Source organism: Hirundo rustica, chromosome 5 (genome assembly GCF_015227805.2).
Source record: "Hirundo rustica isolate bHirRus1 chromosome 5, bHirRus1.pri.v3, whole genome shotgun sequence".
Classification (NCBI taxonomy): domain Eukaryota; kingdom Metazoa; phylum Chordata; class Aves; order Passeriformes; family Hirundinidae; genus Hirundo; species Hirundo rustica.
Genome location: NC_053454.1, coordinates 17,749,357 through 17,766,511, shown reverse-complemented (window position 1 = coordinate 17,766,511; position 17,155 = coordinate 17,749,357). Strand labels below are relative to the sequence as shown.

Below are 17,155 nucleotides of genomic sequence, written 5' to 3'. Positions count from 1 at the left end.
TAGTGAGTGGAATTTTTTGTCATTGGGAAAAAAAAATGCAGATGAAAGCTGATGTTCATTCTAGCACTGAAAGAAATGCACATTACAAATTGCAGGATTTTAATCTGAAGTCGTTTATATAACATTTATAACATACACTGCCACCATGATAATAATATCTTCCAAATGCTGTTAATATGCTTGATCCCATTAAGATCTTGAATGCCTCTGGCTTTTTGTTAGGTGACATATTTGTCATCTGCCTTTTGAGAAAGCCTTGAATGAACAAGGGGGAAGCTAATCAACAGGAAGTGCATATTTCATTTCTGAGAAGGTAAAATTTCATTTCCTGTGGAAGTTCTGCCTACCAGACTTTATATTGCCCTGCTTAGAGAATGGGCTTTAGTTAAATGAATCTCTTGTGAGATTTGTTTTCATTGCTGAAGAGAAAGCAAGTTTGGGCATAGATTTGGCTTTTTCTTTTTATGATCCTACTTCCCTTGAGAAAGAAGCAGAGAACGTGATGTTCACAGAAGCATTTCTTTGCTTTATCTTGGCTACATTGTGGTTGAAATATGCACACAAATAAGTTAAATGTATTCAATAACAGTAAATAATAAACACTATCCTATTCTTTCTCAATCTGATGTCACTAGACATTCAGATAGGTAATTCTGTATTTTTTTAAGTCTATAATTTCCTGAAAATTCCAGATTCCCACTGAAAAAAAAAGTCTAAGAAAGAGCCAACCATGACTCAGCCTTTTTCTGTGTGGGATGTTAAGGGAGTTTCGGTGCTGCCTCTTGCCCTGCAGTAATCAGTGCAGAGCAGAGGCAGGGTAGAATTAAAGGGCTTTTGCAGCTGCTGTGGCTGTAGCCAGTTACAGTGGCATAGGGTGAAGCAGAGGTTATAAGAAAATACCCAACCCTTGAGAAGAAAATGAAAAATTTACTACTACCGAAAACCTATATGTATTTTGAAATCTGTATACTTTTCACTATAGTCCTTGAAAAATTCATTAGAGGAACATGAAGCTATAGAAGGTATGAAATTGAGCTTACACAGCAGCTAGTTGAAATTCTTTGTGTGTAATCCAACTTCAGATCATGATTCACAGAATGTAGTGCAGCAGTACCCCTATATGCTTCCTTCATGAATGGATGTGAATTGCTGTTAATAAATAAATATTCATCAGACTCTTTGGGCACATCTATTGTTAAGATGTGTGGATACTGATCTTAGCTTTATTTTCTGTAACCAGGCTGGTTCTCAGAGAAAAATGTGAAAGTAAATGTGTTTACTGTGTAAATGCTGGCTGGAAGTCAAGAAGTATCTTTTGTGAAGCTTGTCTTGCAATCTTCAGGGACTTCAGCTCAGGCTTTACTTTTTTTATTAAACAAATTAAAAAGCCCCTGCTTTCTACTTTCTACTTTCATATTATAACCTCTACCCACTTTTTTTTAATTCATCATCTTTTTACTTCCTCTGTTGGATTCTTTTGTATCTCTTTGGTTATGTGGCTGCTTCTGACTGTGTGTGAATATCTGTTGGGTATTTCCATACCACAAGTTCCCTGTATGATTTGGTTCTTCCAGCAAAAAATTCCTGTTGCTGGAAAATACATTCATCTAGGAGCTTTTGCATTTTGAAATATTGGTTGGATTTGTTTTGCCTTTTTAAATGTTTTTAATTAATTTTGTCTTACAGTGGAAAGGTTGTCCTCTTTGCTGTTAGTTAATGCTGGATTTTATTGTTGAGTCTGGCAAAGGCAGAATTCTGATGCATTCTTGACAGGGGGATCAAATTTCAACAAGGTCCAGGCTTCAAAAGCATTAATTGCATTCATATTGCAGCAGCGTATTGCCCAACGTGGCAAGGATAAAAAGATCATTGCTGCCTTCAGGATCAAGGAATTTGCAGCCAGTGCCCTTAAAAGGAATTAGGGATTGGAGTGGTCCAGCTAGACTCCATGGGAACAGCTTGACTTTCATTATTCCTTAGTATGCACCAGAACTTTCTCAGGGCTGGATTTATTCCAGGTATCTCCTGACCTGGTGTTCTCCTGAAAGTCTTTGTCTTGGATGGGTGATTAGATTTAGGATGTTGCCTTAAGGTGAAACGTACAAACAGATTTAGAGGGGCGAAGTGGTTGTTACATAAACGTCGGTTCTCATGGAGATAAATAGAGCAGTATCTTGCTGCCTCCCCAGCCATTACTTATCAGTTGGCACTTGTTCTGGAGGCCACACAAACACCACGCTTAGCTGATCTTGCACATTTCCTGCCGTTTCCCCTCTAGGTTTAGGGTAGTGTCAGTCACTAAAAACATGAGCATCCTGAATAGTGGAGGACTTCCTAAAGGATTTGCAGGTGTTGCTTTCTGCCTTGCTAAAATATGTGAAGACTAAGCATCTACAGCAGAGTCCTCAGATGAAAGGTTTCTTGCATTATTTTGTCTGCAAAGGAGCTGGAAAAATGCCTTTTTCCATTTGGTTTAAAACAAAAATGCTCAGAAATGTTTGGGGAATTTTCAGATTAAAATCCATCTTGTTCCCCGGTAATGTGTACTTGTTTGCTCCCTCAGTTCTTAATTACGTGACGTTTTTAGAGTTTTTTAAAGGAAGCATTGCAGGATAATATGTAAATCTGAAGTGTAAAGGTACATAATGATGAACCTTATTGCAGCACATGAGAGAGAATAATAGAGAGTAAAGAGTCAGTGCTGAACACTTGCTGGTAATAGCATGCAAAGTGATCCATTACTTTAGTATGATCTGATTATTACTATTTTTAATTGAATTCTAATTGCTCATTCAATTTGCTGCATACAGCACCTGGTCTTTCAAAATCTGGCCTTTACTGAGTACTGCAGATAAAAACATACAGCTTTTCTGCCTTTGCCTTGCATATTGTGGCTCCAGTACAGAGTATTTTTTTCCATGCTGTGGAAGGATCATTTGAGATGCTTTTCCTGTTCAGTACTTTTCAATAACATTGTTAAAAATTTGTAGGGTATGTTTGAATATCATTGATGCCCAGTGGTTGTAATTGGTGAACCAGCAGTTCTAACGCTGTGATTGTTCCAGGTGGGAAGGATACGATAACATTCAGTGACCCAACCCTGCCTGTGATACAGCGGTCCAGGTCACCGTTGTTAGCATTTGCTGATAAGCCACAGAGAACTGAAGTACAAGGTGAGCACCTGGAACATAAGAACATGATGAGAGCTGAGCACTCATTTCTTTCCAAATAAAATGTAATAAATTTTCATGCAGAAGGCAAAGTTTCAGTGATCACAGAGATTGAATACATCATCCACAAGTAAAACAGATAGATGGTCCCAGTACAAATAGCAAAGAAATGACTGAAAAGTTACTATTGAATGGATTGCATAAGGCTAGGGATCAGGTCTTACACCTCCAAGAATTTTCCTGCCTGATAATATGACACTGTGTGAAGTTATTCATGCCATCTGTGTTACAGTTAACTGATTCCTGCACTTTTCCCCTCAGTTAAAATGCACAGTAGGAAGCAGTCTGCGGAACTGGTTTAGCACTTTCCTGCATTATAGGTGATGTCTAGATGAATAGCTTCCTGATTGCACATGGTAAATTGAAATACCCAACTCATCTTCCCAGAGAAATTGACTGCTTTTTTCATAGTCTTACATGTGTTTTCCTAAAAATCCTTCTCCGATAGCAAGCTTTAGCATCTCTTCAAAGTCAAGCTTGACTTTATTTGACAGATGCTGACAACCTTGATTTGTTTTTCCTTAGTTTTTTTGTAATGGTTGGGAGATGGATTACTATATTTGCTTATTGGCATTTGGATAAAGTCTTTAATGGGCATAACATTATGATATGCCCAGATCTTTCTCAGCTAACCATGAAGCATCATAAACAATTTATTTGTTAGTCCTAAAACTAAATAGATTGTGGCTTAATTTTGACTTTACAGTCCATGTCATTATCTGATAAAATGTGACAGCGGGGCTGATCTTCTTTTATAATCTTGATCAGCTGATATTTTTGCTAAAAATAAGAAGTGAAAGTCTAATGAATAGTTCTCTGGTGAGTAATAATAACTCATAAATATTCATTCTTGTACCTACTTAATTGTTGATTTTTAATTAAATCTGCAGTTACTGAAATTATTTACTTGGTGGCATTATGCTCTTTTCTTTCCTTATTTGTCCTAGGTGAGGCTGGTATTACAGTTGTGATTACAGGCTGATCAGACAGGCAGTCTGATCTGCCTGTCACATCACATCAGACCCTCTTGCTGTTGCTTTGTAACACTGCCAAACCTTAGCTCTGGGCTGAAGCTTTCCACACTGTTTTCTACATCAGCTGATTTTTTTTTTAAGACAGCCAAATAACTCTTTCGTGTTAAATACTGATGACCACGTGGGGGTTTTTTGTCTTTTGTATGTTTGAATTTGAGTTGGGCTTTTTTTTTTTTTTTTTTTTTTTAATATGCAAGCATTTACTGTATCTACAGTTATAGGAATTTGAAATCTAGGAAAAAGGTTTCCAGCCTTTCCTAGGAAGCAGTCTGGAGTTTCCACCTCATTCTACATGATTCACTTACAAATCTCATCTGCTAAAAACAAACAAATTATATTGTTAAACTCAGCTTGTGCCACCAGTGCTGGTAAAACTCTGTATACACCATTCCTTTGAGATAAAGTAAACTTAGAGGGATAAAAACCTGGAGCAAAGAGGGAAGGCCAAGATGAGGACTCTCAAGTGGTGTGAAGATTAGAGCAGATGGGGTTTGGCAGAGCCAATGGAAGTCTGAGTGAGGAGGGACCTGAATGTAGCTGAGCAGAGGTCAGAGCACAGGAGTGAAGAATCAGAACGCTGGCAGTGAAAGCAAGATACAATTAAAAAATATTGAAAGGTAGATGAGAAATGGGCACAGTGTTTGTAGGGACTGGATAAACAAAGGGATGTGGAGCAGGAGCAGAAAGATAGGCAGGGGAAGAGAAGAGGAGAAGAAAACAGCCTTCGATAGGAAAGGACAGGCAAGGATTAGACCTGTGGCAGTCTTAGGAAGAATCAGCTCCCAGTAGGTCATCTCCTTTTCTCTTCTCTGTCCCATGACCATAATGAGAACCAAGGTTAATCACAGAACTTCTGTCATTAAACTGGAGCAGGTTAAGAAATTACAGTTCTGCCTTCACAAACAGCTTGGGTTTTCTCTTTCCTGTGTCCCAATATATCTGATAACCTACAGTGAGAACTGAGACAAAAGTTACCTCTGTGATAATTAAACTGAGCCAACTTTTTGGTGACATAGGTGAGCACATATCTATGACCAGGTGTGCAGTGGACACCATGGTTTCTAGCAGTAGGTGATGCAACAGCAACCTATTCTGCTGCTCCAGATGCTTTTTCTGAAGGATGTTTAGGGCTGCTATTTTCCCTTCAAAGCCTGAAAAGGAAGCGGTGTGTTTTCAGCTGTGGGGCATACCCCTGTGCTTGGAGCTACACAACTCCTCTGCAGTCAGCATTTGTATGGGAGTGATACACGGGTACCTTTTGTACCACTCTGCACAGAGAATGACTGCTGTTGAGGTTTAGGAACTTGGTGCACATTGCAATTTTTCATCTATACCATGTACCTCCAAAATCTGGGGGACCGTGGAAACTGGGAAGAACATAGGAGTGTGTTCATCCACCATCATTCACCAAACAAGTATGCTCTTGGTTAAAGTATTACTGAAATAAAAATAAAACCTCTCTTATTTTCCTATTAATTGAATGATCAGTTGAGTGAAAACAGTTGATAACCAGAACAGCAATGAAAGTCTTACTTATCATTATATGTTAGACCTCATGTCACATTGGTCAGTTATGGTCTTTTAAAGAATAGCACAGATATTTGGTGTCTGTTTGACCAAAGGAATCTTCTTAGCTTTTGAACAAACATTTATTCTTCATCAGAACTTTTTCTAATGCATCAAGTGTTGCTCTATCTAGATCTGTAGATAATCAGAGGGCTTTTTCAGGCTTTTTTAATCCAGTCTATCTGCTTACCCTGGTCTCGTCAAAGCCTCCTTTAATCTGCACTCGTTACCATTGTTTCAGTTAAGCTGGATGGTAGATGCCTGTAGGATCTACTGTGTGGTTCCTGTGTGAACGTGCATAATGACAGAGTACAGTCATAGGAATTAAAGCCTGTCTTGTGCCACGAAGTCTCACTGCATTCGATGCACAGGATGGATGGTGTCATGGGATGGATTGTACTTGAACATGCTCATGAGCAGCTACTCAGGGTTTTTCTGCATCATTGTTGAATGCCTTGTGCCTGCTGTACTGCCTGGGTGCTATTTCAGGCATTCCCTGAAGACAACAGTGCTGTTCTTCTATGAACTTTTCTCTGGTCATTTAGTGTTTTGAGACAATTTATCTTCCAGAGAATGCAGCAAGATGATAGGTTGGTGTTATTCTACTGTAAGAGGGAGGAAACTGAGGCATGCAAAGAGGAAGGTAGAGTCCCTGCTAATTTTGATTGCTAGTTTGAAGTACATACACTTTGGCTCATTTGGAGCACTTTGAGGTACAGCAGAAGCAGAGCACTACTGCACATCAAGCTGGTAGTTTTCCAGCTGACTTCTCAGATAATGAGGCTTAGATCCAGTGGGTGATCACCTTTTGAAAGTTAATTTATCCCTGCCTTTTCCACAGGCTTAAATTCCAGCTCTTCAGAGTTGCATTCCTAGCTTTGTTGATGGCAGTAAGTCTCTTCATGCCAACCCTGGTCTCATTCACTCAGTAGCTCCCAAATTCTAAGTGAGGCAGGTATGATAGAGACAGTAGGCTGGTCCTCTGCAGCCAGGCAGTCCCATTCTTGTGTGAGGCAGGATTCCTATGACAGAAATTGAGTAAATTCTTATATACTAGAAGGTAATGCATCTGCACAACAAGAGTAATTTTAAGCTCTCAAAGCAGACTTACTTTTGGCATTTCCTAATTTTTCTTACTTTACTTCTCAAGCTTATTTTCAATGAGACTTCCTGTCCTTTAATGGGCACATTAAAGGACATGTTCATGGGTGTTTGATTGCATCTTGATTTTTTTCTCTATTTTTACACTTTTTTCAGTGTTTGCCTTTTAGTATAATGTTATGCTTAAAATTCTTGTACTGCTGCTCTCTTTTATGCTGTTACCCTAATCAAAATCTTTTATGCTTAGAGAAATGTTGCAGGGCCAATAACAGAACTTCATTGTTGGATGAAACCTGTGAAAAGCTCCAAATAAATGGAGCTTGTGTTAACCCCTGAAACTGGTAGTGATGAGGGTAAGCTGTGTCAGAAATTTCCGTAGTTAAGTGCCTTGCTTGGAGTTGATATTCCTCTGGAAAAGTTTTTCTGACCTTGTTCTACAGTATGGTACTTTCCAACTCTTAAAATTGTTGGTATTCGGGAAAGACAGGATCCAAGACAGAGCCAGATCCAGCAAGAAACTTAGTGTTGATTGTTTATTGTCTAAGAAACAGGCTTGGGTGGGAAAGGGAAGCACTCTTAAAAATTCTTTACTGAGATAAACATCTCTATGGTCCAGCACTGGTAGTAATATTCTTCAGATCAGAGATGTAACAAATGCCTCCAACTGACTCGAATATCTTGCTGTTCCATTTCTCTTTCAGCAGAACAGAAGGGAGAATGTGATGAAACTTATGCTGTTGCAAGTGAGTCCCTGGCTCCAGAGGGAACAAACTTAAATAACAGAATCCAAAATAAACATTTTTACCCTTCATTACCCCAGCTACCTTCTGAGGAAGAAGACACAAACAAGCTTGGAAGTCAGATAATTAAACTGACAGTTGCAGAACTGGAAGGGAAAAGAGGAGGCGCTCCTGTGGGGGAACAGAACGTGGGAGTTGAAGCAGAGCTTAATGATTCATCAGAGGCAGACTTCCCACTTTCCAGCCCTGATCCATCTGACCCCACAGATCCCTCAAACTCTGAGAATGAACGAACAGGTGAAACTGAGGCCCTGAAAGACAATGACAAAACCTTAGAGAGAGATTGTGAAATTCCAAATGAAAGAGGGGATCAGAATAGCAGCACCATTGATGTAGTGCGCACTGAGGACGCTGGAAGGCATGGAGGGCTCAGTGTTAAAACTGCTGACACAAATAACAGCTTGGAGGAGCTCTCTGAATCTGAAAAAAAGAAACCATCTGATGTTGCTGAAAACCGTGAATATTTGGATAACAGTTTGGCTTGAGGTATGAAATCCAGTCCCTCAAGCATCTCACTGTAATCCTTGTGCAGTGTCTGTGCTGTTGCAGATATGATCAGTAAAATATTGTGCTGTAGGGTTGATTATTTTATACTGAAATGTTAGTAATTCTTTGAAAAATACGTTTTTCTGTTAGTTCTGGCTGTAGTGTACCAAAACTGTAAATTACCTAAGGAAAAGAATTAGTGGTGAGGTTTAGTCATGTTGGGTTTTTGTAATTGTTTGAATTTTCTATATAGATTGATATAATTTATATTAGTGCAGTAAAGAGGCCAGTGATAATGATTTATCTTGTTATCACTAGGCTCCTGAAACATGTATGGTCCTAGTGCTGGACTGTATTTTAATGTTGAGAAATGTCTCTCAAGGATGAAAATTTTGAAATGATAAATTGAGAAGCATCTTAAGACTGCGAGCTTTTGCTTCTTTCTCAGACTGTGTTCTGTTTCTCTTTACATACAGTGACTGTACATCCTTAAAATAAGATCACTGTTCCCTTACAGGAAATTTCTGAAAACCATCCCTGCATGTATATAGTTCTCTCATTACAAACCTGTATTAAAATACCTTTGTATTTTGTCTGCTGTACAAAATTTTTCCTTTCCTCTCCCAGCTCATCTCATGAAAATGAAGCAAGTTATTTCACCAGATACTGAGAGGCCATTTTAATGAAGCTCTGAAGGAAACATCATCAGAGAAGCCAGAAGTCTTACTGTGAGAAGCAGCAATGCTGTTCTAAAGCAAACAGCAAGAGGAGAACCAGTGATGTCCTGTCCAGCTGCTTGGCTGTCAGTTTCTGGAACTGCATTCCTCTCCTTACAGGAGCTTGAAGGAGCCCTTGGGCTTAGTTAATGGGTGATAGGTTTCAGCCTACTCTTATCTGTACTCTCCTTTCTAAAGGAATTTTATGTCTTTTTAATTTTCTTGGAATTAAGGATAACTCTTCCTTTCCTCCTCATTTCACCAGTCTATGGTATCATAGAAGGATTATTTGCATGGTTGCCACTTTTTTAAACTTCTTCTCTTGAAGAGGTTTAGTCACAGAAAAACATTCCTATAATAACTGGGGGGAAAGGGAGCTGCTGTGTTATTCCCTAGCTTGGTCCTGAGGCTGGAGCTGTGCCACTCTGCTTCTAGGAAGGCAGCAACGAGGGAATACTTAAGGTTGAAGTTAGCAGCTGTTGAGGACGGGGAGGCAGGTCTTTCCTCTCCTGTTTGTAGCATAAGGAATAGTCTCTGCAGCTGTGAATCTTCTATGGGCCAGCAGCCGTCAAGGCAATTTTTCTGCTGGCTTGGGACCTAATTGTCCGTAAATACTCATTTCTCACTCCTAGAACTTGAAACCAATCAGAGAAAATTAAAGCAAATTTAATAAAATACAACTAATAAAAAGGAAAATCCCTCCCAGATTGAGTACTTCTTTGACAAATAACTGCCAGCTGCAAGTTTTTACAGCCCACTTGTCAGCTACTGAATAAAGAGAGTTTATATTAGCAGTACTGACAAACTCTTCTGTATGTGTAAGATGAGCTAGCAGGTGCTGCCATAATCAAGGTGTCAGAGCCCATGGACGGTTTGTATTCAGCAGAAGAAAGGCTGTATGTAAATTATTACATATAAATATAAGGAGTGAGAGTTGGAAGGTGAAAAATGTGGCTTGTCTCTGTTCTCATGTTTTCCCTAGCAGGTGCATTTGTGTAACCCTTTCAGTGTCTGTCTGCAGGATATAAAGCCATACTTAGTGCTCCTCAAATATGTGTACTTTGTCTTTAAAGGTAATTGGACATTGTAACATTCCACTGATGTTAAGCAGCAGTCCTTAAGAACAAAAGTTATATAAATAGTTAAGCGTATTAGAGACATGAAGCAGTAAAAAGTTTTTATTTTGTTATCTTGCTCACCATTAAAATTCCTCATTACCTGTAAAAAACCCAAGAATTTAAGTGTTTGAAAGAATGTTAAGCTGTTCCCAGTAATTGTAACTGACTGCATTACTGACTCATTTTTGTGACAGTCAGAAGAAAAATAGCTGTAGAAACTAAAATCTCTAGGAGAATGTGCGGGTTTTTTTTTTTTTTCCTTTAATGCCTGAATGTCACATGAAGTAGCATTTTGTTTGAGGTGAATTTTTCCATCTTTCACGGACTGATCCTGCACAGAGCTAAGTATCAATGCAGTCTGAACTGAGGCAAGTGAATAAGAAGGTCAAGATTTCATGTGTTGAGCTCAGAAATGTTGAGGATCTTTTCCTGTTTCCCTGTCCTGTATCTGCAGAGATGTGAGAATGAGTATTTTGCGCACTGTCCCTTAACAGTCCCAGTTAATGCTATTAGTTAGTGAGGAGCTTGCTGTAAGGTTGAAGCAGTGCTGGATCAACAGCTTTTTAGCACCTCATTTGTTGATTGTTTTCAGTATGTCTTTTCTGTGAGAGCATACTGTTGTACAACCCAACAATTAGGGCGTCTTGGTAATTGTCCTCACACCATTCTCCCTCTTAGATGCCATTTTAAAATCTTTGCAATCACTAAATTCCAGTTAAGATACTTAGATCTCTGAAAACCTCATTTCCAGTGTGATGCCATTGCTGCAATATTGGCCCTCTCCTTTCTCTTCTAGCAAATGTGTATTCTAGCTACATTTTTAGCTTTCTTCCAGGAACACAAGACTTCAAAACAGGGAGACTTGTAAAAGTAAGACGCTGCTGCACTAGGTGATAAGTAATTAAATATTCTTGTCAGAATTTTCCTCAGATATTGCTTTAATTGATATTGTTGTGCTAATACAATGATTTTTTTCCCCCCGAGTAAATTTAACTAGTGTTTTTTTGTGGAGTCAACTCTACCTTAGCTTTTGAGGGGTCATTTTGGGGGTTTTTTTGTGTTTGTTTTGTTTGTTTGTTTTGTTTTTTTAAGACCTGTGTTCCCCTTTTCTACTTCTTTGGAAGTGCAGAAATCACAACCAGACATGTAAGCCTTTTTGGTGTTGGGTTTTGGGGAAGCAAACTGGGAAGGGAATTTTGTGGCAGGAGTATTGAGAAACTGCATTTCACAAACTGATTTTGAGGACGTTGTCGTACATAAAGATGAAGTCATGCATTATCTGTGAGAAGGATTTCATTTGAAAGTATGATGATGTGGTTATTGGAAAAAATAATGTTCACTGAATTTGTAAAATAAGTGTGTGAAAATGACAGATTAAGAAGCATCTTTTAGAATGCTGCTTCTTTTCTAAGTGAGACTATTTTTAAGCATATGGGAATTTGTATTATAAAGATAGTGGAATTTCTTTAATCCCTATGAGCTCAGGAATGTATTTCAAAATCTTAACTGAGATTAAGCTGAAAATCTGTTACATTTCTAAAAGATAGCATTTTGTTTACAAGCTTCTGTTTTGTAGTTTGCTTTCTAAATTATGCAGTTTAATTTATTTGCAAACCAGTCTTTTGTTGCTGCCTAGATTAACAGCACAACATGGTTAAACTCTATTAATAAATTTTGTCATCTTTAATAAAAATATTTCCTGATATACTTGTTCTACCTGCTTGTTTCCTTTTCTCTTCTTAGTATTAGATGAATGATTGCCATGGGAGTGGTGTTTTAATGTTCTGAGTTGTGTTAAATTTAAAAACTAAAGCCTTATTAAGTGAGAGTTGCAAGTCTGAAAATTATCTTACTTAAATCTTTTCACTGTCACTTCTCCCAGACCAAACTGACTTTGTTCCTACAGTTTTGTATGAAGTAACACACTCAGTATTTTTTTGCTTTGAAAATATTTCTCTCTGATCTGTTAACTTTATCATCGTCTAAGCAGCATTGTAACTTTTGTATATAACTTTTTTACAAACAGGCACAGACTAGAGACTTATACAAGTAGAATAACATAATGGATCTGAAGTTCAACACAGAAATTTCTGTACTTTCCCTTATTTCTAGGGGAAGTCCACTACCAAGGTCTTGCAACACAACACCCAGCACTGTTAACAGCATAGAGACCCTTTCTGCTTTTCAAGTTGGCACCTAACTACAGAATAGCATCTAATGAGAGGCACATTCTTACTTCTTTCCTTTAGTATCTAACGATCCTTAAAAGACCCTTGCTGCACACAGATTCTTTAGCCCACACACCCTATCCATCTGCACTCTTGCTTACATGCATTCAACTCCCAAACTGCATAAAAGGAATCTTTTTCCTTCAAGAAAACACTCACAATGTTGAGTTGATGCTGGTTTTATTGATGGGCTTACATAAAGGAAGGTCTGCAAAAGTGATACGCATTTCATAGACGAGCAAGCAAACGGGAATCCTTTAGCCATGTATATCTTAGTGGGCAACAGCACAGCCTGAGTTACTTTGTTCTGCCCAGGCTGTAGCTGGCATTCTGGACTTCACCTAAGCCTGGTTGTACATTCTTTTGTTGAGCCCTCTCTTCTTCTTGTCCATAACTTCAGGCAGTTTCTCTTCCCACAAGTTCTTGCTGCTTATCCCAATCACACAGCAAGCCAGACGTTTCCCAGCATTTCCATTTTCCAAACTGGCCTGATTATTGCCCTTGCCCATGTCATCTTCCTGCTCATGGATCACAACAGATCTGCCCATGATGGAATATGGACCAAAGACTGTGGCAAAGAGGTTTGTTTTGTATTTTCTGATTTTGCCGTCTTTAGGAAGAAAGTTGCCAAAGTCTCCTGGGTGACGAGGGTGGTTCACTCTGAAAGGGTTATAGTGCCCCCCTGTAGAATCACAGCCATTGCTGAGGTCTCCAAGCTCGTGGATGTGTATAGCTCTGCTAGACTGATTGTTATCCAGTGGAAAGCCATCCAAGTAAAAAATGGCTTCCAGTCTTCCATATGAGTAAGACTGCCTGAATAAGACTTGTCCAGTCACTTGTGGCTTGTCAGTATCTATTTTGGAGCTGGGCTTCATTTCACAAGTGGTGTAAATCATCCAATCAGTCTCGTTACCACGTGTTACTGGGTAGAGCAAATTCTGCCAGAGGTCATTCACTTGTTTCTGTATTTCATGCAATGAGTCCTGGCGTGGGTCAGTTTCCTTGTCTGTCATGACACCAGAGGCAGAGAGGGCAAGCCCAGTGACCAGAGAAATAATCAGAAACATCTTGGCAATTTTGAGCCTGCAAAAGGTACAGGAAGGTACAAAGAATTCAGGGCGTTTTGCAGCAGTATGGCTGGAGAGAAACACACACACAGCCGGTGAGGAGCTGAGCGAAACAGCTGGAACGTGGTCTCAGTGGACTGCTGCTTGCTAAACCTGTCTAATGTGATGAACTGAAACTCAGTTAGAATGCATATGTGTATTTAAACACATACAACTGGTACCCATGACTGAAAGAAATCCTAGTGATTGTATATTTTAAATTAGATCTTGATCTCAAAAACTACCTCGGTTTCCCTGCAGGAAGCAAGCAAGCCAAAACATTTTAAAATCTATTTCTGAGTTTCTATTTTTGTATTGTAGAAAAGTAGGCTTTTCTACTTCAACAAATTCCAGCAGGACAGTTTGCCAGGAGTTTTCTCTTGGTCCATCTACTTAACCGCTAGTTAGTCATTACAAACAAAAAGTAAAAATCCAACAAGCCGATTACCTTGCAGAACCCCTCAGTAGTAGCTCTTCACCTCTGCTCCCCTAAAGCAAGATGTGATCGGACAGAAGGCTGGAGCTGCCTGAAGGTGATGCTTATAGAAAGTGCGTGTTTGTGGAGAAATTAGGTAACGCTGGCTCAGGGGAGGCGGGAGAACTGTGGGAGGGAGGGAGGCGGGGACGGAGGGAAGAAGAAAGGGAGGGGAGAAAGTTCTAGGCATTTTTGTTTTGGGCAGGGTGAATACTTTATTCTTTCCTGGTGAGTTTGTTAGTCTGGCTTTCAGTCCTCACCGGCATTTAAAAAAAAAAAAAAAAACAAAAAGGAAACTTTGACATTAATCTGCACTCATCTAAAACAAGTGAACTTCAGCAGGGGAGAGGAAGGAGCTTTATTAAGGCACAATTGGGCACTTGCATGCTGATTGTCTGGAGCTAGTTTGCATTTTTATTTCTTCATTAATCAAAATGGAAACTGGTGCTTGGGTAACATAACCTGTTCTATGAGGTTGTATACAGAAGTTTTTGTGGATTTGGAAACAGTTAAAGCTGTGATTGTTGAAGTACATGTCACTGCTGCTGCTGCTTTGCTTCCTAAGATATTTGCTCCACTGCAGCCCTTCTGCAATTAAAAACAAACAAACAAAACAGCAGTAGTTTTTTCCTGAGAGAGAAGTAAGTGTTACTGATGAGGCAGTGCAACGTCAGAATGAGGTGCACAGAAATTGCTCAGAAGCTGGCTGGAGCGTGGAGAATTCATATGTGCTTCAACATCCCATGAACTAAGAAATGCTCTCCTCTCAGGGGCATTGCCCTGCCCACAGCACTTCCCACTGATGTAGCTGAAATGTGGATTTGTCTATCACAAGATCAATTTATCAGGGTGAGACTTCTGTGGAGAGAAAAGAGTAGCTTTTATACTTTGGAACAATTCTCAATGCAAGAAAGGTGTAAAGAATGTCCCTTTTCCCAGTTCATATCTTCTGCCAGCTGGGTAAGGAATGGACTGTCAGCTTCTGCAACGGTAAAATTGTATGTGTTATTCTTACCCAGTATACTGGTATATACATATACTACATCAGATCCAAGATGCTCAGTTATGTGAGAGAGACAATTTTTTTTCTTTATGTATGAGGGAGAATAGAGCTAAAGGAATGCCAACTACTTGGATCATTAGCCAGGGAAATACAGCATGAACTAACTTCATTTTTGAATATTGGGATATTGAATGTGTTACTTTAGCTCTGGGCTTCAGTTCCTAATCTGTGAAACAGGACAAGTGGTATTTCTTCAGGGTGTTTACAAGTTTTTCAGATCACTGTGCTCCTGGGCACCATGCAGTGTTCAGTGGGAGCTGAACTCTCAGAGATGCTGAGCACCAGGATTGTCCATCACTCCAAGCCTCCTTGGCAGCTCTTCCCAACTTCATTCACTGGCAGTCCCTGAGCTGGGAAAAGCCATACTTGCAGTGTAGTAATACTATGAAATTGCCTGGGTTTAAAGCATTTGCAAGTTTTATAATCAAATTTTATAAATAGACACAAAAAATGTTCAGCTAAGACTAGCCAAATGCAAAGGTTTAAGTTTGTAAAATACAGGAGGCAATCATCCAGTCTAGGTACTATTAGAAAAATTGCTTCTTAGCAGCATAAGCCATTTCTTAAGGGGTCACAACAAATGGAAGGAAGAAAGGAGCATCATTCATTGTTTACTCTTTGAGTCACAAAGTAGTGAACTGCAACTGAGTTTAAAACTTTTACAAGGAAATTCCTGAGCCAGCAGTCAGTACTTCAAGAAATTAATTGTAAAGCTTTAATTGAATTATAAGGCATTTTGAAATACGTACTAGGGACAGAATCTTAGCTGGCTTAAATACAGCAGTGTTTCTGACCTCAGTGGCATTTGTGCTGTCTACACCAGCTGAGATTCTGTCCCTGGTAAAACCTACTTGCTGCTCTTTTTTGATGTACTGCACATGAGGGAAGGAAGCAGAATGCAGAAGGTGTAAAGGAGATGATCAAAGGGACAGAATGGACTGCAGCAAAGCGAAATGATGTATTTGTAGTGCTCTGCACTTCAGAGAATGGAAAGGGCCGCTGTCAGAAAGATGTATTTTAAAAAGGAGAAGAGCTGATAACTACAAGGAATGCAATTGCCAGGGTGATTTGGCATTCATTTTGAGTCTGAAAGATGGTCACTAAGTACTAACTAGGTGTATCATTAAAGTCTGTTGTTACCCACTGCCCGTGTTTTAATTTTCTGGTTACAAAGAGGTGCAAATAATGAGCTTGACAGCCTTTAAAGCAGACAGCAGTTACTGGGGAGAAAGCCCACAGTGACCTGACCATGCACTTGTGTTACAATCACTGCTCTAAAAAAACAGACCTCTGCTTTTGTTCCAGTTCTTCGAGATCTTTTGTACCCTGAGTTTCAAGCAATGTCCTAAATTTCCTGGGCTATAGAAGACAGACTAGTCAAAACAACTTCTGCATAGGAAGAATTTTGTTTTACAGTGAGCTTCATACACGACTCTGCTCACAAGTTCCCAGTCCATGCTGTGACCTTCAGGCTTGGTTGGTTGGTGGGCTTGTTTGGCAATGACACCATTCCTACTGCACTACTCTGCTGTTTGACTTATGTTGTTTGATTTGTCCAGCACAGAGTTAAACACGATGAGGGGAACACTGCATAGGAGAGAATCCTTTTATGGCAAGCTGTAGCCCTTTTTGTGTCTCCAGCAGTTGGATCTGCTCTCAGATTTTTGATAGAATGGTTCTCCATAAAAATAACACCCAGAGAAGGAAACTTATATATCTTTGGGAGTGAGTGATGGAGCTGACTGCTTTTCTCCACATTATGGTGGAGGCTGGAGCAGCTGAAAGAAAGGGGACATTTGTAGTCTGAGGGGAAACAGTCAAGATCCTTGGGCACCTGATCTTCTCCTTTGGTTTTGGGCACTTTCTGCCATTTCTGAGCTACGGGAGCCGGTTATGCTGGTGGGTCATCAGGCTTCCAGGAGAATGCAGCACTTGTTGGTGGGTGGAGTTAGAGCCTGCAAGGCAGCAAAACTTCCACGTATTGAGTTTGGAGAGGTGTCCTGTGTGCTGTGTGCCACAGCCCCGTGTGACATGTGGCACGTCCTGGTACCTGTGTGAGGGTCTGCAGCCAAAGCCTGCAGGGTTGGCTTTCATCTGTAGCACTACGGGCAGGGAAGGCAAGGAGAACAGGACACGCCAAGCAGCAGTGCAGCCGGGATGGGCAGGACACGCCAAGGAGCAGTGCAGCCGGGATGGGCAGGACACGGAAAGCAGCAGTGCAGCTGTGGAGAA

General features: G+C 39.8%; 2 protein-coding genes across 6 annotated transcripts in view; one reads left to right on the top strand and one right to left on the bottom strand.

Annotated features, from left to right (window-relative positions):
* CCDC149 (coiled-coil domain containing 149) overlaps positions 1-11,606 on the top strand; it is a 51,177-nt gene extending 39,571 nt beyond the window's left edge. For 2 of the 5 annotated variants that reach the window (XM_040065219.2, XM_040065217.1), the window contains 3 exons: positions 3,066-3,173; positions 7,636-8,217; positions 8,845-11,606. In XM_040065219.2, the coding sequence (XP_039921153.1) occupies positions 3,066-3,173; positions 7,636-8,216 (689 nt within the window). In that variant the 3' untranslated portion in view covers position 8,217; positions 8,845-11,606. Of the gene's footprint in view, positions 1-3,065; positions 3,174-7,632; positions 8,218-8,844 lie in introns of all 5 variants that reach the window. The other 3 variants (XM_040065218.2, XM_040065216.1, XM_040065220.1) reach the window with 2 other exon arrangements.
* An 836-nt stretch (positions 11,607-12,442) lies between these two features.
* On the bottom strand, positions 12,443-13,992 carry SOD3 (superoxide dismutase 3). Its single transcript, XM_040064846.2, has 2 exons — positions 13,834-13,992; positions 12,443-13,362 (listed from the first exon to the last, which is right to left on the bottom strand). The coding sequence occupies exon 2, from the start codon at positions 13,344-13,346 to the stop codon at positions 12,621-12,623; it is 726 nt and encodes a 241-aa protein (XP_039920780.1). The 5' UTR covers positions 13,347-13,362; positions 13,834-13,992; the 3' UTR covers positions 12,443-12,620.
* Between the last annotated feature and the right edge of the window lie 3,163 nt (positions 13,993-17,155).

Bases quoted from the DNA above. Each gene is read 5' to 3' on its own strand.
- SOD3 (XM_040064846.2), bottom strand. From the start codon at position 13,346: ATGTTTCTGATTATTTCTCTGGTCACTGGGCTTGCCCTCTCTGCCTCT.